At 36.5% G+C, this 17,413-nt stretch overlaps 1 protein-coding gene across 3 annotated transcripts; it reads right to left on the bottom strand.

The window, feature by feature from the left end:
* Window positions 1–544: 544 nt before the first annotated feature.
* On the bottom strand, window positions 545–16,220 carry LOC149388812 (piezo-type mechanosensitive ion channel component). 3 transcript variants are annotated; one of them, XM_089621911.1, is made up of 22 exons: window positions 16,062–16,218; window positions 15,770–15,943; window positions 15,056–15,136; window positions 14,243–14,402; window positions 13,993–14,147; window positions 13,601–13,757; window positions 13,320–13,506; window positions 12,942–13,057; window positions 12,715–12,799; window positions 11,738–11,953; window positions 11,481–11,658; window positions 10,652–10,780; window positions 10,302–10,475; window positions 9,936–10,169; window positions 7,443–8,969; window positions 4,182–6,679; window positions 3,633–4,028; window positions 2,730–2,888; window positions 2,087–2,587; window positions 1,617–1,761; window positions 1,373–1,517; window positions 545–1,268 (listed from the first exon to the last, which is right to left on the bottom strand). In XM_089621911.1, exons 2-22 carry the CDS (start codon window positions 15,816–15,818, stop codon window positions 1,133–1,135), a joined length of 7,428 nt encoding a protein of 2,475 aa, XP_089478037.1. In that variant the 5' UTR covers window positions 15,819–15,943; window positions 16,062–16,218; the 3' UTR covers window positions 545–1,132. The 3 variants fall into 3 exon arrangements, with proteins under 3 accessions (XP_089478037.1, XP_089478036.1, XP_089478038.1); XM_089621910.1 differs by having other exon boundaries at window positions 15,770–16,218; XM_089621912.1 differs by lacking the exons at window positions 545–1,268; window positions 1,373–1,517; window positions 1,617–1,761; window positions 2,087–2,587; window positions 2,730–2,888 and having other exon boundaries at window positions 3,874–4,028; window positions 4,201–6,679; window positions 15,770–16,220.
* Window positions 16,221–17,413: the final 1,193 nt, after the last annotated feature.

The following is a 17,413-nucleotide window of genomic DNA, read 5'->3' as shown; positions in this document are numbered from 1 at the left end:
GTTTGGACCTAGGTAGTGACAATTAACAACCCGATTATCACCTACGGGATCACATTATGGTACATGAAAAAGGAGTCTTGATGTGGGTGAATGTACTCACCACTTGCACTTCCCATCATATATTTAACTCGATAAAACTTAACCACATCAGCGCTGATCAACGCTGATGCGCTGATAAAAAGCATTTCCCTTTTGGGAGTGAAGAGAATCTAAAAGAAATAACCTACATTGGCGTTCTTACATCAAAATCCGGATATGTTTGCCCTATCGTCGTGTGCTGACATCACATGAGTTGTTCAAGCATATTTTTGTTACTCCATAAGCTTGGATGCTAAGAGCATCTTCAATGCAAGTATTTTAAGTTGCTTTACACGTTCTAAAAAATAATATTTTATAATTGAGTTGAATCCCACTTAAACTAAAGTAGTGATTGATTTAATATTTTATTAATTTTTTATGAGAAAAATGAAAATCATCGGTGCCAAAAGTGACTACAATGCCATAATCATTACTATACACATAAGCATAAAAAATGATGTGACAGTTACACGTAAGCAACAAAACTTTGGTTGCTTGCATTGGAGATGCTCAAATTAGTTAACTGAAAAAACAAAACAAAAACCGACACAAGCAGACACAAGCAGCTAGTATTTTAACTTTTTCTGATACCAATCAAAGTAGCTCAATCCTTGGCACCTGAATTCCCAGATACATTACTAAATATATCACAAACATCGGTACCTGAATTCTCAAATGATTATAACAGACCCTTAAAACTAACTTTTATTACTGTACTATTGCTCTATGGTATCATCACATACAAAATATGTGAAGAATATCTATCCACCATCCTATTACAGGGATCCTCAGCGAAGGAGGAGAGAAGCAACATTCAGCTAACAGCAAATAAAACGCGCTTCAAACTCCCACGATCCAATTAAGTTCAAGTAAAAAAAATTAAAAAATTAAAAAATATCCTATGCTTGGACAAATAATAATCCGCCAAAAAAAAAAAAAAAAAAAAAGCTTGAGCACAGCCATCACTTGTTTCACTAAAATCTAATGTCGAACACTACCTAATAGATACAAATTGCTAATTGTAGGGTTCACGGTGGTGGTGTTAGGATATCAGTCAGTCAGATTTAGTGTATTCAAGAAGCATGTGAGGTGACCTGTATATCTTCACTAGCGTCCAATATAGAACCTCTTCCACTCCAAGCTCTCCCTCGGCTCTTGCTGCGTATATATCCTCGCATATAGCCATTAACCTACCACACAACAAAGAAAGCACGAGACTTACCCACACTTCATTTAACTTGCAGTTGTTTTCCCAACTTTGAGAAATACAGCTCGAGTTGAAGAGGTTTATTACCTATCACAAGAAGGAAGATTCTCGTATGGGATTCTCATTCGCAAGTCTGAGCATTGGAGTCTGATGAAACGGCCTACTGCAAGAACAAAGGTTATGTAGAGACCCCAGATGCTGAACTTGCTAAGAGTGTCCCCAAAAATACCAGCTGAAAATATGTCAAGAAAAGGAAAAAAATAGTAAGATATTAATATTCAGTAAGCAATGTCTGCATATCTTAAAATAAATATATTTTATGAAGGCTTACTCGGGGGCGTTTCCTCGGATACTATTACGGCGGTTGGTCCTCCCAAACCTCTACAAGCTTTAAAATCCGATGCACTCGTATCATTATAAGACCACCATTTTTGGTCTCCGTGATTCACAGCAAGGTCCCCACTAACAGATGTTGCCTGTGAAAATTTCCATTAGTCCATCTAAAAAAAGTAACCTTAATTTGTTAAAGCTAGCACTGGGAAAAGTTTCTTCAACTCTGTGTGCTATTATTCTAAAAGAGACAGAGAAAGGAAACTGCATATACATGGTCAATGTTATTGAATCAACCACATTCTTATAGCTGGTTGACGCCGAACCAGATAAATTATTTTTTTGAGACTAATGACAGAAGGTAACAATAAGAAAAGACCTCTATAGACGAGGGATACCTCTAATTCTGAGCTCAACAAGATCTGAGAGAGAGAGAGTAATGGAGGAAAAAATCAGAAAAGCGTGGCATACCTCTATTTCCAAAGATCTGACTTCCCCTGAGCCAGTGACACGAAAGAATCGTGGGAATACATTCTTTATGCTGAACTTGGTTGTAGAGCCATTCAGAACCTTTTGGACATCGGATCTTGCTGGAAGATCATCAACAATCCAATCACTTTTCACCATTTCCTTGCCTTTCGGCCTGTCCCTGTAAAGTACCCATGTGAGAACAATTTCCATTCTAGGGTGGTCAAGGGACTGAATGAATCTGGTCTGAACCACATCTGGGAGAAGCCATAGAGTATTCGAATCAGCTTCGCAGGTGATTAACTGAACATCATTCATGTTGTATGAATTCAAATAACCATTGGGATCAAGTTCAATATCACAATTGAGACTTTCCCAAGGAAGCTTTTTGCAAAGTGTGGTCTGATACAACGTCAACTTTCCAATCACGGTCGTAACATCAACCTGTACACTAGCATCCATGATTGGGTTTGCAATGTTTGTTGGATTACCACTGCTATACATCTGCATGTTTATAAACGAAAGGTACAACACATATTTTATCAAGATCAACGAAAAATCCAGGTTCTAGATTGAATGTTACGACAATAATTTAACACATTTGTCACACAAACTGAGTGGTCATGTTTATTAACGAATTACTTACCCACATCGGAGCCCAAATAACACCCATTAAGACAAAGAACAAACATATCCCATTGCAACATTTAGTCACCATTGATTGTTTTTCGCCTTGCCTGTGTCCGGATCTGTTCAAGACCGCATCACATTTGACCAGATACAAACTTGCGTATATGTCCTCCAGCTAAGAACACCATATAGAATTTAATATATTTAATCAAAACTTGCACCACACAGCAACAGTATTGCAAAAAAATAGACACAATAGAAAAGAGAAGAGGTATGCACAAGTCGTACAAATCTATCTACAGGCTCACAGAGTATGACAAATTCATCAACTGCTTCCTAATAAGACAGAATATCATGGTCCCAATGGTTGGCGCTGAAATTTTGGTTATATTAACTAAATATTATTAATTTTTTTCTTAGATATTTCCTATAAAAAAACAAACTACTTGACAGCTCAAATTTGTTAAGAAAAACCAATCGAGTAAGATATCACATTTTTATCATATTTTCCAACACCATTTTCTTCTACTGCAACGTGACTCGATTTCATCATTTCATCTGTAGGGTGGAGGTGCTTATATGTGAGCTATCCGCTCTTGTTGTATAGGCCAATACCATATAAGCAACAAACACTAGTATTTTTATTAATTATCTTATCCTTTAGTATATATTATCTTTTTCTTGTGCCATTTTCTATTATCAAGAGGAATGCTGAGAAGAATTGTCATAGTTCCTATGTTATTGTAGTATTAGACTATATTTGAGGGAAAGATAGGCTATTTTATTATCACTTTATGTTCTCAGTTATCTCAGGTCCTATTAAAAGACTTCCACTTACAGCACAGCACCCTCACAAATCTCAGAAAAATAAAAATAGCTCTCATAATAATGAAAATGTTTGAAAACTTCTACTACTTACCTTTAGCCAATCATACATAGTCAAAGAAGTAGTTGTGCATGACCAGTCCAGTACGCATCTCAACTCGTAGAGAAATGGAAGAGCACGATATAGCCGATAGCACAAGTAATTGATTCTTGAAATTTCACTGGTCAAAAACTGCTGGTACAAAGTGCTTTGATGAGGAACACCATATCGGATTTGTATTGCCTGCAATGCCATGGAAACAGCTTTTGCAAGAAAGATGAGACGAAGTGCAAGTCCTCCAGCATGCTGTTGTGAAGGCTCCATGTTCCAAGCATACTCCGTGATCGCGTATGTGAAGAGGACGAGATTGAAAAGGTAGAAAATAACTTTTATTGTGGCAAACGAGCATAGGTAGATTACCCGATCAAGCACAATCAAGAAAAAAATAACCTGCATGAAATGGCATTTAACACTCTTAGAAATCCATATAAAGAGATGTTCTGTCTCCTGCTAGAAGATGACAAATACTGATCAAAGAGATGCGGATACGAATTTTCAGGTTTTCCAAATAGTTGTCATCCAACAAGCAAAAGTATAACTAACCATCAAAACAGTAACATACTCCTTGGGAAATTGGTCTTCAAGCTGAGAAACATCAAGAAATTCATTGTTATGCTTGATAACAGCTTGGTAGAAAATGCCAACTAGAAAGAATACCAACAAATCTGCACCAAATATATATGCATATAGGTCCATTTCTCTTCTTCCTCCCCCAATTACAGAAACTAGAGTATACGGGAATCCCATTTCTTTAACAAGTCCACTGCTCTGCGCTGCAAGAATCTCCTTTGCCACATCAGCAGCTGGAGTGAGTGATTTGTACCATTCTGCAGAAGTACACTTTGTCAAAGGAGAGGCATACACAACCTCCAAAACAACCAAGGCCGTGTTTGGACTGTCTCGGCTTTTTTCAATGCTTTGAACGTGGACCCTACTAGCAAAAGGACAAAGGTTCGGATTCATTTCATTGCATCTCTCATCATGGACAACTCTGAGCATTTCATTTATTCCAGATTCTAATCTTTCTGGCTGAATCCCGTCTTCTGGCCATAAGTGCACATCCAAAGACACCTGAATAAAATAAGGAGGCGATTCTGCATCATGGGTCAGTGAATCCCAGTACCTAAACAAGATCCTGAAGATGGATTTCACTGTATTTTTTATCCCCTGAATGAGCTCCAGTGTGCAGTCTCTCCAGCCAAGAGTTGCAGGAACTTTCCTCCCAGTAAAAACACTCCTCTTAACACTCACGTCTGTAGAACAAAGCCATTCACCGTCTTTCACGGATATAGAACTCTGTATTAGGGTAAACAAGTAGACCAGAAAGAGAGGGAAAGAGCTGACGACAAACGATGATCTGATTTTATGTGCAGGGAAACCCCACTCGCGGAGAACGTCGAGATCAATTTTAAGCTCATGGTGTTGAATGATAATCTGGTACAAGTACTGAATCAAGATATAAAGTTCTGTATATATAAGCATGATTATCCAGAAGATATGATTTGGGCCAGTGTTTACACATAGTGCATACAGGAAGAGACCACCCAGATATACCATAGAAGGTAAGCTGAAGTTCCACAAGAAGACAAGCACAAAGCAACAATAACACACAATATCATTGTTTGACCGCATCTGGGACCAAATGTGACGAAATATTCTTCCTAGTTGAAGACTTGTGGTGTCCGTATCAGACTGCAACGAAGACGAACGGCCCAGAGATGAATATTTTGTTTTCTGGCTCTCCACATCATCAAACACGCCATCCTCCTCAGCAGATGAATGGTCATGCAAATCTGATTCTTCCTGTGCAACCTTCAAAAAAGTTGCAATGTTATTTACAGCCTGATTTCCAATCGACTGGACCTGGGACACACCATCGCCTATAAGTTGTACTGCGGATATTAACGGGTTTTCTTTTGCTTGACCTTTTCCTTTATCTTTTGCTCTGTGTTCTACATCCGAAAAGGGTTTGCGAGTGAGATCCCCTTCAATTTCAGTGATCTCACAACGAGGAGATGTTGATGAAGGCTTCCTAGACTCGGCATCAATGGGAATTTCCATGTCCAGAGAAGCAGGAGATTCATGAAATTCAAACTGGTAAACGGAGTCCTGATCAATCGCATGCTTTTTTCTCAATGAAATTCCTGATCTCAAAGGAGTCTCCGAATCATTATCGGAAGCAAGAGAAGTGCTCCTCCTTCTTCTCAACCCATCACTACCAGGAGAAGTGCAACCAAAATCTGTAGCCAAACTCGCACCGTGAAGTTGAAATTGCATGTTCAGCATCTCTGACTTCATTTTTTCCACTTGCAAGTTACGAAGCCGTTTCTTTTCCTCGGACTCACGAACATGCTGTAACTGTGCATTTTTCCATGTCGCTTTCTTCTCTTGCTCATACACAATGGCGCCAATTTGCTCAGCTTCAAGGTATCGAGACACGTAATCGAACTCATGGGAGGATAGCATATACGACTGTAGTGATACCAGCATAAATATGATAATTTCAACAAGAGCTGACCTTGCAGTGATTCGAAATCCGTAATCGTATTTGTAAAATCCTATCATCTCAAATATGTAATCCATATTCGCACTCTTGCTGGTACTGAATTCTCCGACAAACGGAGATTGGTATGCAAGAGAGAGAACAATGACCGCGAAATTATATATTCGCAGAAACTTGAAGATCTTGTTCCTCTTTTTCAATATTTCGAGTCTCATTCGGAAGAAAACCAAAGCAAACGCAAGATAGCCAAGGTGCAGAATGTCATATTCGAGGGTTCCAGTAATTAGAACCAAAATAAGAACAAGATCTAAGAGATGACAATAGAAGTAGAGCCTGAGGTAGTCAAGGAAGGTCCACATACTCTTAGTTTCAAAAGATAGGTCTCTCCAGACAAATGTATTTTTCCGCTGGAAAAGCATTTCCCGGTATGTGGATGATTCTGAGAAGCTGGATTGATGGTCAGCACGGAGTTTGAAACAAGCAACCATGAAGACAACAAAATAGCTGATCAATACTCTGGGATCATCAACAATTATTCCTACAACAAAATAATAGTTAAAGAAACAAATTAGTAAAATTACCAACAGTACCATTACAGCATAAAAAAGAGTAAATGAATGTTAAAAATAAAGGATGGTGTTCACTTTTCAGTAGCTCATACATTCTACTCATGAATCGTACATACAAAACTGTAAGGTAAAAGTTTACATATATTTTAAAAATTGGCATCCGTCATATTTTCTGCTCTCCAAGAACCATCAGTCAGAACCGCAGAAAACCAACCTTCCACATATACATAATATTCATTTGTAAATAATGGACTGAATAACTATACTGAAGAGAGCCATCACTTTTTTCAATAGGGTATTCAGGGGTATTAACCAGGTCAGTTCCTCGGATCATTGCTCAGCCGCATGAACAAAGCTATAACTAGTCCAGGACTGAGCTTGTCGTCTCTATCAGGTTGGCTTAGTGACACAATTCTTTGGGTAGAACTCATTCCCTAAAGCTTGCTATTGAGGAGAGGGTGCCCAAGAGGTTATAAACCCACACACTAAGCCCATACTTTAGTGATGTGGGACTCCTACATGCCAATCCCATACTTGACAATGTAGGAATCAAACTAGGATCGTAACACTTAGTTTCTCGGTTCTCGTGCAATTCACTGTTTTGTATATCGGTGTTTTAGCAATCGCCAAGCACAATTTTATTATTATTTAAATATTATATTTGGTCTGAAAAAAAATAATAAATTAAAGTAAAAAAAAAAAAAAAAAAAAACATGATTATTTGCGCATTACCTAGCCAGCAGTACTTGCAGAAGTTAAAATAATGTTTGGAGCTATTCCAGCAGTCACGGCATTGAAGCTCGGCCTCACTAGCTTGGTCCGAAGGCCATGTACTTCTCCATATGGCAAAATACTCCAAGACAAGGATTGAAGCAAGTAAAAAGACGAATACGGGCCACAGCTTACGTATAACCTGCCTGCTCAAAAGAACACAAGCAACAAGCAACACAACGTACAGCATTGAGATCACATTCAACAGAGCAAAACTTGCAAGAAGCAAGGAAATCATGTTTATCTCGAGACCAAAGAGATTAAACAAGTTCTCAATCCAGAACTTCAAATAAATCTTAAGTAGTGTCTTCTGCGTTTCAAATCTTTCATTTCTCAAGGCCAGTATTCGCTTCTTGTTCCACTTATGACTTTCCTTGGTGCTTCCCCATATATAGCCAAATGAGTATTTTCTACTGCCATTACCCTCGGAGCTTCTTACATTATTAGGTGTCTGAGACAGGTCAGAGGTGAGAAATGATCCGGAACTGCTCGTCGCTTGACCTTGTGTAGACAATCCCGAATTGGGTAGTGAATTTTCATCGCCAGTGTTGGACACACTGGCCGTTACCCCATCTTCCGGTGACAGAAACAAGGGACATTGCTCTTCCCATTTCCCTTTGTTCAAGAAAATCTTAGGCATCCTGTCCAACCAACGGGAAACATTATACTGAAGAGTGCATGCAGCAATAACCAACACTTTCCCTCTCAAGCCTGATTCCAGACCCCAAAAGCCATGCTTATATGCACACAGACCCAAAAAGACTGACCAATGATAGTTCTTTTGTCCGGGGAACATTTTAGCCTGACCACCCCAAAGCTGAAATAGATACTCGGATGTCACCAGAAATCCTGTGTAAACCAAGAATAACTTTGCTGGAATTCGTGAGGCTTTCGGTAGAATCAAACAGACGACTAAGCCAATGAGATAAAGAAACCCAAATGCACTAATTGGAGATAAAGCTACGTAGAACACTGCAATAAACAAGATCTTGTGACCGTGCCAGATTAGGAACCTCCTAACAAACCCAAGTATTCCAAAGTCCATCGACTCAGTTTCCTTTGGCCTGCTATATTTGCTCTGTCTTCTCTCGTAGCTATAAAGCTGCATGACAACCAAGACTGCTAGGGACTCCCAGATATTATCCAAAGATGAAGCTTCAGGGTTGTAGCCTATATAAAAAGAAAGGTCTACAAACCGGGACAACCAAATCTCAAAGCTGGAAAAGTTGCTTAAGCTGTAAATGAAGATGAACACAATGATTGCGTACGCTTTGAGCGGGAACCACAGGCGACTTTTTGTCCTCTCTACTAGTTGTCTTCCGATGATCCAAACAAGGAGAAGGAACACATAACCAAATGATACATAATTCGGTCTAACCAGGTATACCGATAATAGAATAGTCAGATAGGCAATGTAGGTTCCAAATGACCGGTACAAGGATAGAAACTTCTGGCCAATTGAATTGAGGAATAATGCTACTCTCCTTTCTGCAAAAAAAAAAAAAAAAAAAAAAAAAAAAAAAAAAAAAGAACATTGTTAACTTCAGGTAGCAAAGGAGTTGAAACCAGCAAAAATCAGTAGAGAATTCATTAGGTTTATAAGATCAACAAGCCCACATTAATTACACCAATACAACTGCATAACCACAGTTTGAATAGAAAGAAAAAAAAACCATGGATGCACAAACAAGGAGTACTTCATTTCTAGTACCTTTTAATTTTTTCAGTTTTTAAATGAATTCCTAATTTCTGATACGAAAAAACATGATAATCACAATCCACCATCCTCGAGAATTTAGCCTGCCAAATATGGCCGACAGATGGTCCCAAATATAAGCTAATTCATCCAAAAGCCAAGAACTTTAGCTTCACGTAAAACTGACCTGGATATTGTCGGTTTATTGTATACTTCACTAAATCTAACCGTAATCATGTATACGGATAACTAGCTATACACACGGGTAAGGGAAATTATGAACCTAACCTACGTACTTTTATGTACCAATTAATATCTACTGTCAAACTGAGTCACACTCCTGAATCCATTTACAGGCAAAATTCCACACAATTTCAAATATGCTTTACAGGCAAAAACCCTTGTAGCCTGTGGTTATATTTACGTCCTTAAACTCGAGACTATTGGCATATGTGCCCTTTTGTGAGCTCTGGCTCATATATTGGACAGAAAAGTGCACGTGCCAAGCACATAGCTAATTTTTCATATTTTTCTAATATCATTATCACTTATTTTTGTTTGAAATATTTTCAAAAAAAATAAAATAAATAACAAAGATGACCAAAGTTCAAAGTTCAAAGTACAACCACTCGACAACTTCTGGGGAGGAGTATGCTAAAAATCCTTTCAAATAAGAATTGAAATCCTAATATGTTAGCAAAGATATAGCAAGCACAGGTAAAATTAGTACCAAATAAGTATCCATAAAGAAAGTTTACCATAAGAAGAATTATCACTATTGAGCAGGGAAGATGGTGATGTATATACTGACAACAGTACAGATTTGTTCAGGCCAGCTTTCAAAATGCTGAATCCAACAGGAAGGCTAGGGGTATGCTGTACAATTGCTGAGAAAGAAAATAACATTTCAAACCCATGATTGTGAATCGCACAGAAGCAAGTAAGCAAAGCTATTTCCAAGAAGTCCCAGGAATTCTCAGGTTTGAGAAGACCTGCAGAAGTTCAAGAAAAGAAAAAGAAAAAGAAAAAAAAAATGAAGGTTTATTATTTAAGACACATATGTTTGATGATTGATCACATATTTAAAAGAAAAAAAAATTACTAAAGAAATTTCAGGTACATACCCAACTGCGAGAGTACTTCCATGCTAAATGAACCTTTTTGCTCCAAAGTACTGGATATCAAATTGATCTGAAGAAGGTATAGCAATGTAAAGTGAATCTCACACAGAAGAATCATAACCTGACGAACCTTCCTGCTGATGCTGTGGCTGAGAAGATATATAAAAAAGAACACCACTGAAACATGGGTAAACAAATAATGTGATCAGAATCTCCTATAAACCAAAATCACATTATAAGGTTTGCAAAACACACAGAAATAATATGGGCAAATAAAACTGAATTACCAAAACGAGGTATGCCTTGGAATAGTTGACAGAAAAGTTTAACTAGCAATTAGAATGAGGACATACAATATACAGCATGGATAAATCCAGGTCTCATGGCAATGAGGAATATCAGGCCCAGCATGATTGCTCGAGAACTTTTGCGAAGCCCCCATGCAATTGTGGCCACAATCAATACAGTGGTCTCTCCCTCCCCTGTTATCACATGAAAAATCAGAATAATAACTGACCAGAAATTAAAAATGAGTACAGATAATTAGTTTTTTTTTCTTTTTTTATTATACAAAAACATATTTATCAAAAATAAAAAAGAGTGATACAAGAAAAAAAACTGCAAGAGATGAAAGGAAAATAATAAAAACAAACCAGCCCACAGCCTTATTACATCATAATAGCCGCTCAAACCCTTAAAACCTAGGAAACTGCACGTAAGCTTTATTATTAATATAAAGCTATTTGGTTGGGGGGCTATTTAACTTGTCTCACACTGTTTTGAGATATTTACATCCTGCCGGAATGAATTGGGTAATGCTGCTAAAAATGAATTGGGTAATCATAGCTTATTTTTTCCCCACTAACGCTGCTAAAAAGGAACTACGGCATTGGATGCCAAGACTTAATATGTAGCAATGCCCTAATATGCCTAGGAAAAATGTGCCATACAAAGTGACCATCTAAGTAGCTTTACACACTCAAGATCTCTAGTGCAATCCGGCAAAAAAAATTAACAATAATTTTTTTTAAAAAGAAACATCGGGACTTTATACATTCAACACGGCATAGCCGAAGTACTAAACAAAAGAGTTCAGAAAACCAAAGCGAAAAACATAACCCCGAAAACAGACAATTACAAAGCACTAGGCCAATCCCTAGTTTGTTTACTGAGTCCTGTTACCTTCTACTGGTTTGTTTTCATTCGAAGATCGTCTATCCACATCAGATAATTGCAGAAAAACTGAATTGTTCACAAGATTACCCAGGGCAACCAATATTCCCAGACAAAACTGTGCCAGCAAGAAAAACCCAGGTATGGGATAATGCCACAATCCAACCATTTCCCATATACCCATGTCCTGCATAGTGTTATATCAGGTTAAAAATTAAGCACTTAAATAATTTCAGTTAATAAGGGACATCAGAAAGAGAGGCTACCTTCCCAAGTTTCAAATTCAAGAAAGTGAAAGCCACATTGAAAATATATGTGCTTACAGCCCACATGAGGATGAAGACGAGAAGCAAACCATTCAACCGATGCAAATGGAATAGAGAAGGGAAGGCATATATGACGTAGCCCACATATGCAAGTAGCCCAAATGCACATATACTTGCAAAATGGAAACTCCAGAACGACAGGGCAAATAGTGATACCTGTGAATTCCACATCAAGTATTACAAAACGAATACATTGGGAAGATAAAATGGAATAACATATCACAGACAATGACATAATTCCATGGTTAAAAAAAAAAAAAAAAAAAAAAAAAAAAGACTGCTAAAAGAACTCCATGCATGTGTTTGCAGATATATCATATAACAATGCTTCTCCTATTATTTTGTTAACAAATAATTCTTTCTGGAACCCCACGCACCCCAACATAGGGAAAAATTCAATTTTCAGGATTCAAAATTTTGACCTATATCTTAATCAGACACACATGTAATCTTCCTTACTGCTAAAACCAATGCACAGGAAGCTCTTATTTCTTTTACAATAAATCATTAAATAAATTTAGCATACACCATAGCCCTTCCAATCTGATAGTAACATAATAACTCAAAACCCCTTACACATGCATAAACTTCCAGTTGACATTAATATTAAACAGGTGGATGCTAAAATAAAATTTCATACTTACTAAATTAGAAACGATAATAAGCGATAACTTTCATTAGTTTAAATTATAAAAGAGTTTCACAATATCAATAAGGGTAAGGAACTTCCACTCTGATCTGAGCTCAGTAGTGATAAACTGAAATCAAAGCATCGATGCTGTGTAATCAGACTAAAGAAGGAAATCATGTATGGGGACCGAATACGTGCCTATTTAATGACCTTTCATGAATGTTGCTGAATCAAAGGAATTCAAGAATACTTCGAAAAAAAAATGAAATGTTGCTCAGGCATATACCGGGAAACCATACGTGAAAAAGTTGATGCTAAATGTCCGAAAAACTGCTCCTCTCAGTAAAACATTGGTATGCCTTCCACCTGATCTGTGGATTAGTACAAAATTAAGTAAGCTTGTCAACAGATGGAATATTTTATCGCTGACAAAAACAAAGTTGAGCTTCTTCTTAATCAGACAAAGTTACATCATATTTTTTATTCAGAAAGAGATGGATTTGATAATATAACCTGTGTTGACGAATGAAAAATGAATGCTTTGTAGGAAGTAGTTGCTCTGCCAGGGTACTTTCTCTCATAGACATAAGAAAATCCATTTCTTCCAAATCAGATTTAACGTAAGAGAGCTGCAGTTAAAAGAACTAAATTGATTATAACTGATAAATTATGTCCAAACGAGGAAAAAAAAAAAAACAGTTGCGAGAATTTGAACCAGAAAAACAACTTCAGCGACAAGTTAACACTAGAAAACATAAAGCCAGATAATGCACCACAATAAAAAGCCAAGTTGACTCTTGTTCAGGTTAAGAAAACATATAACCCAAATAATGCACCACAATAAAGCCAGATAACATGACCAAATTTAGATTGCATTGATGGAGAACATACCATGATATAGAAAATTATTAAAGAAACGAGCGAACTGATCTCAGGCCACTCAGAAGCCGCTGTAACTTTGAACAGACCAATGAAATCAGCAACCCATTTCACCATGTCTGGCAAATTGAGAGGCAGCTGATACGCATACAGCATGATAATCTTGAAACCTGCATAGAGATGCAAAGGCCTCCACCACCTTTCATAGTTGAGATATATGGAAAAAAGATATCAGTAAAAGATAAGCTGTAAAGGTGAAAGCTACAAAGAATGAAGAGCGATAAATAAATCACCTGAAGAGTCCTAGAAAATTGCTTGTTAAAGACCAATCCACGAGACCAGCACAGCTTCCGATAAAAAAAGGCAAGGAAACCCAAGAGGGATGGCTGATTCCGACTATCAGTTGAATGGCAGGCAACAACAGGCATGAGGCAACACCAAGACGAGAACCTTCGGCATAGAGAGAGAATATTTCGAATCAAACAACTAAATTTGTATACGTAATTAAATCTTAAGCTCGAGGAATACGCATGATGAACAGAAATCCAACAAATGTCCTTAAAAAATGAAATTACTTCACCATTTATTATATCCAATGACAAAAGATATTGGTAAAATAACAACCTGCAAAAAATCGATTACTAGTGAAATAAAAAGGTATACTGGTAATGAACTACAAACAAACCTAAATGCTCAACTGTTGAAAAGCAGCGGCCCCAGCATGAATCGCGCCATGAAACTAAGCCAAAATTGTATCCATGCAACGTGCTTAAAGCAACAACAACAACTGAAAGCTGCAGCGCTAAGAGATAAATGACTTGAGATTTCCATGACTTTATTCTGCAACAACGTCAATGGCAATAAAGCTGTTAAAGTCACACTACCAATAAAATTATTAAAAGTATCATATGTTCATGAAAATATTTACTACTCACAACATAAATCCCATCAGCTTTGCCCACCAAGCATCTGCTACAGCCCATTTATTATCTTTAACTGCCCAAATAACAAGAAATACCACTTCTGAAATGATAACAAGTAACGAGAAGATGATGACAGGCCATAACAGTAACAGCCTCTTGCGAAAACGATATCCTACAAGAAACAATGCAAGGTTAGTAACCCAGAAAAAAATACATGTAAGAATTGTATCTGTTATTCAGATAGAAATGGCAGCAACAACACAATGACTACTGAAGGAAATCTCTGAGTATCTAGAATAAACCAAAAGAAGTAACTTTGCAATCTCCAATTTTCTATATTTATTCCTCTTTGGGCAATGAGAAGCGGTTAAAGAAAACTAGACAAAACTTCATAAAGATAAATAATAAATATAGAAAAGTTCTGAACCGTGAAATTAGATTACCACGAAAGAAAAGTTCCTTAAGAAACCAACTAAAACTATGACCGAAAACATATTAAAAGTGCTAACTTGCATTAGAAAAAAATTATAACTCAAGAGATTTACACGAAATGACAATTTTAAGAGCCTCACAATTAGGAACTCAATTGGCACTTTCAAAAAGTCCCAAGGGAAATAACTATTTAGAAGGTCACCGAATATTGAAGAGTTATATAACCTATTGCTAGATATATTGAGAATTCATAAGGTCTGATTTTCCTAGGTAAAACAAAGCATCTTAGATTTCATCCCAATACCTCATCGCAAAGAGAATCATATATTAAGACCACCACAATAGCATTGAGGTGGTAAATCCAATCTAGAAAATCACACTAATCAGACTTACCGATTTTTGGAGCATTAAATTGAACGAGAACAAAAGCTATCAAATCAACAAGAGAAATCAAGCTCCAGTTGGTGAAAGCAGCTGCAAAGCAGAACTAAAATGGGTTAATATTAAATAAACATAGTTGGCCCATGGATTTCAGAAAAGTATTCACAGTTGAGAATAGTTACAGTTCAGGTTCAATTCCATGAATTCAATGGTGATAAAAGAAAAATATTGATCTACTCTCACTCACCACCTAGATGATTTGAAACATGTCTTCAAAAGAAGACCTATTTGGCGGTTAATCGAACAACCAGTTCATTACAAGAAAGCTATAATTTAGTTCAGCACTATCCTGAATCCTACATCAAGGCTGACCTAATAACTAACAAGAATTTATGTTCTTGAACCAAAATTAGAATGAATCCTTTATTTCGTTAACATTCTTTTTAGATACAGGATATGTGAAAACTAATCGAAAACATTCCGTCCATATTGAAAGAGACAAAAATCTCTAGAGAAGGAAAAAAAACAAAAAAGAAAAATTTGATATCCAAGATTCACACATTTGGTAAATTTGGAAAAAGGAAGCTACAAATGACCAAACAACGCTGCACAGATCAAACACTGCACTGCTTTTATTAGAGTCTATCCAATTCCGTTCTTCACTTCACGAAATAATGTAGTGCATTTGAAAAAAAAAATCGAAAGAAAAGAATAGCGATAACAAACCTCCTAAGAGTAGCAGAGGCAAAACGAAGCCACCCAAAAAACTCCCCATGAGAGAAGCTTTTACTTTGATTCCCCAACTATCAACGCATCGCAGAAAAATGTAATCTCGGCGCAATTTTTCTTCAATACATCGACGAGTATTCGATTTCCACAAACACCACGAACATCGATTCCCTGAAAAACTCCCGCGAAATTCCTCGATAAGCAAATGAGGCTATTTGCAATTGTTGCCAAATAAAATCTATCGTGCAATCCGAATGAACTCAATAAACCAAACAGTCAAAGTTCATACGATCGATCGGGAACAAACAAGCCCGAAATGAGAATCACAATCGTCCGATCAAATTTTGAAGGGTCGAACGATAGCTAAAACTGAAGGGCTTTATCTTTTCCTTTGTGATATTTAATTGATGAATTGATTAATATCTCTGTCTGTCTGATTCGAGATTTCGAAACGGACCCACGCGATGATGAAATGAAAGAGGAGGGTAATTTGAATATATATATATACGACAATGCGTTGGATTTTCTTTTCAAGTCAAAATTAGACACGTATGACGTATATAGCGTCTATTTGCTCTGTATGATATAATAATAATTGAGTTTTGAGATCAGAGTTTCTACGGTCCAAAAGTAGTTATAAAGCATGTGTTTGCAATTTGTGCGTATATATAGATTGATTGCAATTTGTGCGATATGTTCAATTTAAGTTGTAATAAACTAATTTATATAAATAAATAACAAGTTTTAATAGACTAGTTTGATGACGTCACCTCTTCCTATGATGTCTTCTCTTGTGTGAGACTGTGTATTCAATCATCATAAGACGATATATCTTCATTACTGAAATTTAAAAGAACTCTTTATTATTTGTGTTTAAATGATCAACGTAATTGTACGAATCCAAAATAGTCCAAGGGCGATTAAATCACTAGTCCAATAATTTATCTTTTTTTTTTTTAAATAATCAAAGTTTTATTTATTAAAAAAATAGTCTAGCAAGCCGAAGTTAATTAATTAACTGATTATGTGTTTAATTTACTTCGAAAAATACCTCATCAGACTTAAAGTAAATTAAATTAACTGATTTGGTTAGTTTAATTTACTTCGGCTTGATGAACTGTTTTCTTAATAAAATGAAATTTTGGCTGGAATTTTAAAAGAAGTTTGAGAATTGATTAGTTGCAACCAAGGAAAAAAATGCCGTTTTCGTTGCCGTTTCGAGCCTCCTGATTTACGGAAAGTCGTCATGCCGATGGAATTTCTAACGGAAAAATTGTGGAAATGGGCAAGTAAAATGCCGTTTTCAAATGCCGATTTCCATGGAAAACCGACGTGCCGACGGAAAACCGAAAGGAAATAATGTGGCGAAACAAACACATAAATATATATATATATATATATATATATTTTTAAATGTAGTTCAAATTTAAAACACTTCAAATCATACAAACAACTTTCATATATGAAAAAAATCTGGAAAAAATATATATGATAGATCGTCACATTACAAACAACTTTCATGAAGAGGATTATATGAAAAAAAAAATCAAATTACTCAAGAAATTGAAGGTGCAAGTTTCAGAATCTAGGGTTTCCAAAAACGACTTGGAAATTCCTTCAAATCGGAGGAAATTCGTCGAC

The sequence above is a fragment of the Urtica dioica genome, chromosome 8 (genome assembly GCF_054948205.1).
Source record: "Urtica dioica subsp. dioica isolate 48M chromosome 8, U.dioica_male_clone48M_v1_H2, whole genome shotgun sequence".
Taxonomy (NCBI): Eukaryota; Viridiplantae; Streptophyta; class Magnoliopsida; order Rosales; family Urticaceae; genus Urtica; species Urtica dioica.
This window is presented reverse-complemented; position numbering and strand designations above follow the sequence as displayed.

What these genes read in the sequence shown, in the direction of transcription:
- LOC149388812 (XM_089621910.1), bottom strand. Translation starts at nt 15,818, where the DNA reads ATGGGGAGTTTTTTGGGTGGCTTCGTTTTGCCTCTGCTACTCTTAGGA. An exon ending in CTGCAAGTACTGCTGGCTAG is followed by an intron (nt 6,680 to 7,442) that starts GTAATGCGCAAA and finishes ATTTTGTTGTAG; the next exon opens with GAATAATTGTTGATGATCCC. An exon ending in TCAGATCTTTGGAAATAGAG is followed by an intron (nt 1,762 to 2,086) that starts GTATGCCACGCT and finishes AAATTTTCACAG; the next exon opens with GCAACATCTGTTAGTGGGGA.